Source organism: Montipora capricornis, chromosome 3 (assembly GCF_036669925.1).
Source record: "Montipora capricornis isolate CH-2021 chromosome 3, ASM3666992v2, whole genome shotgun sequence".
Taxonomy (NCBI): domain Eukaryota; kingdom Metazoa; phylum Cnidaria; class Anthozoa; order Scleractinia; family Acroporidae; genus Montipora; species Montipora capricornis.
Genome location: NC_090885.1, coordinates 2237242 through 2247241, shown reverse-complemented (window position 1 = coordinate 2247241; position 10000 = coordinate 2237242). Strand labels below are relative to the sequence as shown.

The 10000-nt window shown below is 37.9% G+C and overlaps 1 protein-coding gene and 1 long non-coding RNA gene across 3 annotated transcripts in view; both read right to left on the bottom strand.

Annotated features, from left to right (window-relative positions):
* Positions 1 to 5030, bottom strand: part of LOC138041894 (uncharacterized) — an 8117-nt gene extending 3087 nt beyond the window's left edge. The window contains exon 1 of the long non-coding RNA XR_011130890.1: positions 2653 to 5030. This is a non-coding gene — a long non-coding RNA (uncharacterized lncRNA). The remainder of the gene's footprint in view (positions 1 to 2652) is intronic.
* A 2187-nt stretch (positions 5031 to 7217) lies between these two features.
* The window catches only part of LOC138041889 (unconventional myosin-Va-like), a 43688-nt gene continuing 40905 nt past the window's right edge, over positions 7218 to 10000 (bottom strand). For both annotated transcript variants that reach the window (XM_068887571.1, XM_068887570.1), the window contains one exon: positions 7218 to 9894. In XM_068887571.1, the coding sequence (XP_068743672.1) occupies positions 9661 to 9894 (234 nt within the window). In that variant the 3' untranslated portion in view covers positions 7218 to 9660. The remainder of the gene's footprint in view (positions 9895 to 10000) is intronic.

The following is a 10000-nucleotide window of genomic DNA, read 5'->3' as shown; positions in this document are numbered from 1 at the left end:
CAAGAAACGGCAATTTTATGGTACCATATTAAAAACTAACAAGACGCCTACAAGGGCGTATCCGTGGAATGCGCAAACAGTTAACACAAATTGTCCAGTGACAGTCAACGTCAAGTACAGGTAAACTTCGGAAAAAGGCGAGAGATTACCAGAAAGATAAATCTGTAATACAACTTGAAGTTGTTTGTTGTAAAAACTCATCATTAATGTTACTAAATTTGCAAATGCAAACAACGAATTCCTATTAGCAGGTTATCAGGATACGGGATTTTTTATTTATTTATTTTTTGGAAGGAGACTTTATTCAAATCCTATAGTTTTACTTGCTTCCTTAACTCCATTTATCCAAAAATTACAAGATCAACCTTAAATCACCCGAAAGTTTATTTCAAATCACAGTTCAATAACTTATCATCCTGGGCCAGTTGTTCAAAGACCGAGTTTTAAAACGAGTTTTATTCTCTACTCCCAAATGCTGTTCAAGGCTGATATTCGGTAAAACTTTACATTAGAAGAAGTCAATCTTGAAAAACAAAAACAAGCAAAGGAAACTGTCGCCCAAAAGTTGAAAACATGAAACAAAAGTTTACGCTAATCCTGGATTAAGGTAATCGGCTTTCGAACAACCGGGCCCTGTATTCGAAGTCTGGTTCCATAATCCTGTTTTAAATCTGGCGTGGCGAAGACAAGAAGACAACATCTGTACTCTATTTCTTTCAATGCTCAAACATCTAAAATTCCGTAATTGCGTGTTCTGTAGTCCAGTCCAAGGTGTTAATTTTACAATTCCATAATCTTGATTTCAGTATTAGAGTAACTTGGTACCAAAAGTTCCACAATAACTTGAAATCTCGTTAAGAAAAAAAAGCATAAATCCAGTAGTCCAGTCCGGGTTAAGATCGCCAAAACTCTCTCTATCATCGATTCAAAAGTCAACAAAAGCTACAAGTAGTAAATAGTTCTCAGAAACTACAAAAGTTCGTCATGATTCTACACTCGAGCTGAACAAAAAACTATCTCGCTTCTGCTTCTGTTCCGTGCCTGCCCCTTACGGCACTGAAAAAAGTACCGTACGTAGTACAATAGTACTTGACCGTAGCCCTTCGCCGAGAAACTAATCTTAGCCAAAAGGCCGAGAAGCGATCAGGATACGGGATATTTAGATACAAAAAATTGTGGGTATATGGGATTTTTGGCTGGGGGGAGGGGAGGTGGAATTAAGGAGATACGGGATATTTTTTAAAGTAGGAACGCATTGCCTACGTGTGGTAGTGCAGTAACTTGACGGTGTTTTTTCCATAACTGTCAACTGAGATGTGTTTTGTTTTTCCAGGAGATTCAAGTTGTCCTTGCGTAATATGTAGCTCTAATAGTACACGATATTGTTTGGTATCGTAAATCATTACGGTGCCATGGTAGACATCTTTGCTAGATACCCCCTGAGAAGACATGTGGTTCAGTATTGTCGGGTTCCTGAGAAACGTATCTATTTTGACTTCAGGGTGAACTATTTACACAATCGAGAGGTTGAGTGGCCGTGTAATTGAAAATCTAAACATCTATGAGATACAAAAACAGACTTGCGAATTACCGCCAATCACAATGCTGACAGGCACAAAAGTAGAAGAAATGGTTAAATAAATATGAAGTTTGTTACTATCTGAATGTTGGGTCAGAGTCAGTTAAAAAGGGGATATATTGTCACGCAAATTATGTAATTTCATGACACTCAAAATTCGCAAGAAGCGCGAGTTTCATGTACACAATCTTCGCACTAGCAAGTCGCAGCAATAAAATTGGATTAACCAGGAAGTTAGAAGAATATTGTTGGCTTCCCAAGTAAATTTCATCTTGCACTACAATGACAAAATCATTTGTCAGAGAAATAAAATTCCTTTCTCCTAGTGTATCACATTTCAACGCACGTATGAAAATTTGTTAACTCATTTTCAACCCGATTCCCGGGAAAAATACATAGTATTAGCAAAAATATTATTTCTCGTCAAGTGTTGCATCTTTTATGTTCAAATAACAGCTAAAAATAAAGATTTTTTAACGATCTATCCGTCGGCTTCCTGGGAGAATACTCTCTAGAGAGTAAAGGAACTTCCGACGTTAAAAAAGGTGTACTTTACCTTTACCTAGATATTTTTTTCATAATTTAATATTATCTGTCAAAATTTGCACAACAGTCAAATCATAAAAATAGCAACGCACGCGACAAATTTAGTCGCATTACCTCTTCGTCGAATTCTAATGCTTAACACAGGAATTTTTAGTTATTGTGAAAATCTTTCTATATTTGTTAGCAATCATCCTTTCAAATTTCAGAGAAAGCGACCGGTCTGCGAATATTTTACGAGTTTTCTTCAATGGGATGTCAAAATGCCAAGTGGATGTTATATGCATAATCGGGCAAGTTGCACGTGTGACCCGTTATAAATATTTTTTCACAAAATGTTCCCGAATCGTCAAGTATCACCACAGAAGAAACGAAAATCATTCAAAAAGCTTATTTTACGCAAAAAGTAGGTTCTGGAGGTAATTTTGAGTGTGGAAATCAAGTTTACAGCAGACGACAAATGCAAACTTACGAGCCATGGTATATTTAATTAAGTTAACACAACAGAAAGAGACTGAAGAGTCGCTTACCTTGTATTTTGACACGAAAATACTTTACTATTGCCATAAAAACTATCCAGTTAAGCTCGCATATTACACATGATGAGTTCATAAAAGCCACCATTTTCCAGCGAAATGCTTTTTGAAACAAACAACATATGTGCTATAAGAGGCAAAAACCCCTTCCTATGTCATTTAATACGTGCGTGAAGACAAGAGACTCAATCGTGTCAAATTACACTCCGTGTCAAAAACGCAACACGGTAAATAAATTTCCTTCGAGTGTTTAGCATCAAACCCTTCACTGAAAAAACCTTTACTTGAATTATCAAGCAAAAAGTGGGCAACAAGCTTTCTTTCAAAAAATTTTTGACTAACAGGAATTTGTGAAATTTCTAATTGTTAGCAGAAGACTGTGCAGAATTGAGTACAGATCCAAGTCTCTCTTTTGTTAAACCCATAAGTTACTAGAGAATTTTCCATTTGATTTCAGCGTTGTACAAAATACCACACTCGTACAATATTAGAACTACATCTCACTTTGATTACGGCTCGACGGGCGACAGATTGTTGTCGAAGTCCATTACTCGTCGTTTTTAAGATTCCAGATTTTTTTTCAGCGCCTTCCTTGTTCAGTATCCAATTGACTTTCCATTATTAAGCTCCATAAGGGTATATTTTGCTTAAAAATCCACTAAAACGCCATTCGCCTTACATGACTTTCGACGCCATTGCCGGTTACGTTAATCATTCTACTGTGTCCACCAGAGAAATCTACGCATTTCCCACGACCCTCTCGATCCTAAGACAATACGCTCAGAAGGCTCTATGCATAAAGACACCACTTAGCAGGGGAGTGACAGGCAAGGCTTTTCCCGATTTGGCAACCCAGTAACAAATATTGACGCAAAAGTAAATAAATATGAATATGTAGTTTTTAAGAAGAGCAGAAGGAACTTTTTGGAAGTGTCGATCGAGAATAAAACAATTTGCCATCAGCGAAAAACATTTCGGGTGATTTTTTTACGTTCAATCAGAGTTTAGTTTTTCTATCGTACTTTTGGTCGTACAAGTAAAATCGCAAAAACGAAAGTGACATCGATTTTAGCGGCCGCCTGTGATCAAGTTACCTTGCGTGTTTAATACTGACAACTCACAAAACAAAGGATGCGTCTGTGACAGAATGTCGGCAATATACCGGGTTTTCGTTAGTTTGTTTTTTTTTTTCTTTCAAGTGTTATAAAGTTCGACAAGATATATCTGCGAATTTAACAGAAAGATCCGCAATCGTTGATGCTACCCCAAGTGTCAGCTGAAGTTAAGTTCCCCCGAATAAGGTTAGTACTTGGATGTGGGACCGCAGCGAAGTCCTCGTGAGGGCGATAGCTAATTCGTTTTTTTTTTAAACTTGACTTCATTTTTTATCTTGTTTGGCCGTTGAAAGCTATTTTCTTATTTTCTTTCTACGTCAAAACGGCGAACAAGCTGGTTCCCAAGAAATATTGGAGTATTCGTTCTATGCAAAATAATGTTCACAGTGGAACACACAAGTACGAAGCAAGATCTAAAAATAACGTAGAAAATTATCCTTACCTTTAAAGCTTGCCTTTCTCAAAGAAAAAGCATCTGTCCACTTTATCGAATAGTTTAATACTGAATCAATCATGGCGGGAGGAAAGATCCCACAATAAATGTTTGCTTTCATCTACATACCCAAAGTGTGTCACGATGGCCGAGTGGTCTAACGCGCTCGCAAGGTAATGGTGAAGCTTGGGAAATATGTTCCCCTCAGGGCAGGGAAGTCCGGAAGTACTGGAGGGTATATTAGTGATTTCATCTGATCGGAGATTACTTCGATATCCGTGGGGTATGCACATTTGCGACTACCAACAAAAAAAAGACACAAGACCGGTTTTAAGACGTGGTATGCCTTCGGCATTCCACGTAATAATTGCTTAAACATGATGCACCCACAGCTGTGTTGTAATAGGTTACAAGGCAACAAAAGGTACCTAAAATTCTAGCTACGTAGGAAACCCACAAATTTTTTTCTTCTCGAAAGTGATAAGCAGCCTTAGATAAAACTCTGCAAAGTTACGAAAATCTATGGAGCGCATTCATAGGCATTACGTGAAAAAGTGTTGTAGATTTAATCGTTCTAATAAGACATTTTAATTCACTGGAAATCGTTGATAGTGGTTTTACCCACCGTAAGTAAACAGCCCTCAGATCGAAACTAAGGCTCATAAGTATGCCAGTTAGGTTTTGAGCAAACAAGTTTCGAAAATTGACGATAAGAAAACGGAAATTTGAATTTTGCTTCGAAAGTTAACATTCAAAGACCTAATGTTTCGAAACTAATGTCTAATGTCTTAATAATCAGGGGTGATACAATGTAATTTTCTTGTTTTGTTCACAGCCCTTTGCATCAGCTGCTACCATTGCATGTCAGATATTTCTTGGGAAGATTGTGAAGATGACCTTGGAGTCGTGAATTGTAGTAGTCTCCACCCGAACTTGATTTGTGGGACGCAAATGCTGAAAAAATTTGAAGACGGGAAAACTATCACCTACCACTTCAAGCTCTGCGAGGATCCACAAAAATGCAACCCGAAGAAGTGCACTAAACAAAACCAATCTTGTGAAATAAAGTGTTGCAGGCAAGACTTCTGCAATAGAGAAAATCCCTTCACTACTTCAAAATCCAGTTACATCACACCAGACAATACAAGAATTCCCTTCAGTACTTCAAAATCCAGTTACATCACACCAGACAATACAAGAATTCCCTTCAGTACTTCAAAATCCAGTTACATCACACCAGACAGTTATTTTGTATTCCCTACGTTATTCGTCCTTTTTTCTAGTGGTTTAACACTGTAAAGGTGTTAGTTCTTGGATACTGGACACCCCCTCCCCCCAAGAAAACAAAGCGTGTTATTTAAGAATGGTACGAGAAGAAATACTCGTGAATTTTCATTAACTTGCAGTGCGTTTCGATGGAATTGAAATTTGTTGCGATATTCGGGATTATATTGAAAGTCCGCGACCAACCAAGGGGGCATATTATTTACCAACCAACTTGATTGAAAAAAAAAAAATGGCCAGCGACGGTTTTCAAATCGATAAAAGAAAGGCAAACGAATCATTCAAACTCTCAAAGATAATCAGAATGTATCATTAACTTTTTGAATTTAATATATTAAAATTCAACATAAATGAACGTACACGACTATGACGCTGTGGCATGTGTTACTATGTTCTTCATAACAGGCGTTACCAGCGTGCGAGGTGATCGAACTGTATGCAACTGTTAGCCTCCACTTTCCTTGAAACTCATGGCGAACAGTAGTCTCACCGTTACGTAAACTGGGGTAAGACTGAGTTCGACTTTCAGGTTCTGATCACGCGCATTAGATCAGGGGGACAATTGAGTTTCTGTGTCATGGTGAGCCGTGGCACTATTGTCACTAAAAGCATGAGACCATCCTGATTGGTCTTGTTAGGTCATGTTTGCCTCCTCTTCAAAGCGAGTCTAAGTGCGAATTTTTTATGGTGATAATTAGTTGTACTTTAGATATGAAAACTAATTTATATAAGAAAAACTTCGCATTCAGACTCGATTTGAAGATGAGGCAGACATGAACTCAGAAATGGCCCATCGGGACGTCAATTTCCGTAGCTAGACATCGATTAGTCGGGACACCGATAAGCAATTGGGAAAACCGAGTAGAGATCAAACTTTCGTATTGACGCGATGACTTCGTCGGCTTGTCGAAATCGTAAGAGTGTACGCTTTGTTTTTTATTTGTTTCCTCAGACACGAAACGAATCTAATTTGACAAATCCTGAACTATTGAATTAGACTGACGTAAATCGTCAATCAAAGTGGATGTTGTTAGTGAACTAACAGATTGAGTTATTGGGTAATTCTTTGAAACCCTAGGCTAAGTATATATATATTGAAATGGTTATGAAACTCGACAAGTTTCTTTGCTTTATGTTTTCGTACGCTGTTTTGGCCCTGACCATGCACAGACCACACCCTTTTTCTAAAAGACAGCCAATCAAAAGTTGCGATTAATTTATTCAAAACTCAATTGTGGACCGAGGAGAAAAGACCGTGCATGGTTTCGGTCAAGTCAACATGAGGTGCGACAGTACTGATTTCGCTTTTTGAAGGTTTCCGGGGGCTTGATAACGGGTCCATCTATATGAACTATGATAAAACCATAGAACCAATCATCGTAATCCAAGTAATTAGGACGGAAAAGAGGCAACACAAAGAAAGCGGAATTTACAATGTTGGGCATTCGTTTTCTATGTAAAAAAAACTGAGGTATTGGTAGACTTTTACAGAATTTGGTAATTGGAATCATTTTATTACCCAGAATGCTGTCCAGTATGCAACTCGGACGGGGCCACGACACTGGCTGCCATTTCCTATTTTCTTTCAAGCCGCCACTCAATGTCAACGATAACACACGCACACATTACGTGCCTTTCTTTTTAAAGTTTGCAAAAGACAACCAAACCGTAAGCAGTTGTTCAGGGAATATCGCGACTGTCCAAGACCAGATTACGAAAGACAAGTCTTTTGTATGAAAATACAGTTATTTTTATTGCTGATTTACGATTATTAAATAACCCATTTTACCAGTACTTACAACGTACGCAATCGATATCTTTCAGGACATAAATCTACACACTGTTTTCCTTTTGACTTTATTTCGTTACTGTTTTAAAGAATCTTGCGCTGTAGACCTGGAAATAGTTTTCATAATAATAAGAAATCAAATAGTGGTCTTTCTGGTTGATTCGAATATCAACTTGACGCTTTTGAAACACGGAGAGTGATTTTCCACTCGATGCCGATAAGAGAACCGATAAAAAATGCTGGTCCTCTTAATTTAGAAGTTTGCTTTGGTTGTTTAATTTAAAGGTCTATCGTTATACATATAACACGTATATATATATATCTTATAAATACAACAAATATCTTGGGCCTTACTTAACTTACACTTCAATTTATGGCCCTCAGATATAGATTAACCTATGGGCTCCTGATTAAACAGGACCTTGACCTGCATTAAGGCCCGAGAAATCGAGGTGAGCAAGGTGGTTTTTTTAAAAAAATTAGAGTCAAGCCTTTTTGGTTGCAATAATGCATGAAAACTGATCAGTGAGTTCTTGTGAGATCAGTAGCCAATGAACCGCGCTTTCGTCCTTCCCTTAAAACGTCCAGTAAACTGAGGTGTAAGTGCAAGTTTTCTGTTCTGAACATGCGCACTACGTTTGAAGGTGAGGTTTTTTTCAAGTTCGCATGCTCAGAACGAAAAAAAAAACCTGTACCTGTGGTATGCACCGTACTTAGGACAGTTTTCCATAAATCCGGTAAACAGGTACTAATCGTACGTTACTCTGTTCACTTGTAAAGCTATGCTTATGTCACTTATGCAGAAACTCAAAGTAATCTTTACAGGTCAACCAACCAGATATGCGATACAATTAAAAAAAGCAGAAAATAAAACAACGAAAAAATAAATAGACACAAAATTTTAGTAGCGTAGCAGCTCTTATAACCTGCTATTGTTTGGTATTGTAAGCAGCTTCTATTCTTTTTAAGTTTAAGTCATTGTTTCAATTGCTTCGTGTTTTGTTTTTGGCTAGGGTAGCGAACCAATCACATTAAACGTTACGAGAGCTGCTACATCACCCCAAATTTTACCATCACATCTTACCATCGGATTCAAGTATATTACAAAAATACAAAAGTTTATAAAGCAAATATATAAGTCAGTGCAAAAACAAAGGAAAAATGATACAAAGAAAAAAATCATACCTAGCAATTTCTGATTTTTTGGAAGAACGGAAATAATGTTGTATTCTCAACTAATCAGAAGCGAAGGCAATTGTCTTGCGGACGCATTTTTTCGACCTTATCACAGACTACTTATTTTAAGCTCACGTAGGCCGTTTTGATTTTTTCTGCCCACAGTGACAAGTCATTGAGTCATAGTAATTACTTTGGTTTAGATTCCATCGCGATCGATCAAAAGACTTCCTACCTTATTTAAATGCAATAACGCATAATGCAACTCTTAAGATCCGCCAACACTAATACGATAGAAAACAGAGGTTTTCGACGTTCTCTGGAATGAAGATTTTCGAAAACGACGATTCAAGGTCTTAATGTGGACGGACGAGAAAGGATATTTTCCAGAACGCCACGTCACTGGCGTTTGTATGTTCCAGTTTTAACACAAACAATCGACCCAACATGGCGGGAGATTTTGCACTGATTTTAAGTTGTTTGGCCTGATTTGGATTTAAACCTTAATTTCCAGCTTTCAGCTAAATGCTGCTCTTTTCTTTTTTCATCGTATCGCCGACTCAGTTCAACCAAGAGCAGTATGAAGAAAATAAGATTGAGCAAAGCCTGGTGACGAAAACGGATGTTTCCTTGTACGTTTTCGTTGGTTTGGTGTGTACGGTTGAAAACGTTATGAAAACGCCAGCATGGACGTAAAACTTTTTCTGCCTTTTCAAGGAACAGAAAAGGAATTTATCAAAAACGCATACTTAGAGTAAAGCGACCTTAATTAACTCCGGCGGGCGATATTTTCATCTTATTTGTCTTTAATAGTTCTCAATTATTAATAACCTCCGCGGCACAAGGTAATCACAGTAGACATTCCCAAATAAATTTTCATCTTCCAGAATAATCTTTTTCAATGCAAATAGAATATGAAAGTGTATAAATTAAACTGAAAGCTACTGTACAACATTTTTTTCTGCAGAAGTGGTAGCTTATTAATTTTTCTCAACCGCAAGGAACATGCACATTTCATTCGCAAACTTAAGAGGTCCCCAGAGTCGCAACTTTGACCAACTTAACAATTTTTGCGAACCGGCAAAACACACCACCAAGGAAGTTGCAGATTTCATTCACAAACTACAAAGTTCCTCAGAGTCATAACTTTCTTCGGTCCCCGCTGACTAACAGAAAGCACCCGAGACGCCACTTTACAGCGTACTTTACACCACCTTCAGAAACTCAAGGTTGAGACTTTCAGGGATGTTGATTGATTCCAAGGACACAGCAGAAGGCGTGAAAGGCAGTGTAAAGGGATACATGTAAGCTGTATCATTCATAAGGAACATTGGCTCCGTCTTATTATGCCCGCGCTCCACCACTGCACGAATCACTGACGACGGCACACGAGCCTCGTATTCATTGGCTGGTGTGTACATGGAAAGAATCTTCTGAACCTGAAATCAGACAGAACGAGACGATTGATTCGTTTTTAATTATACTCCACTTACTTCCACTACATTTATTTCTTCTACGAAACATATGCACATGAAGTGACGTCGG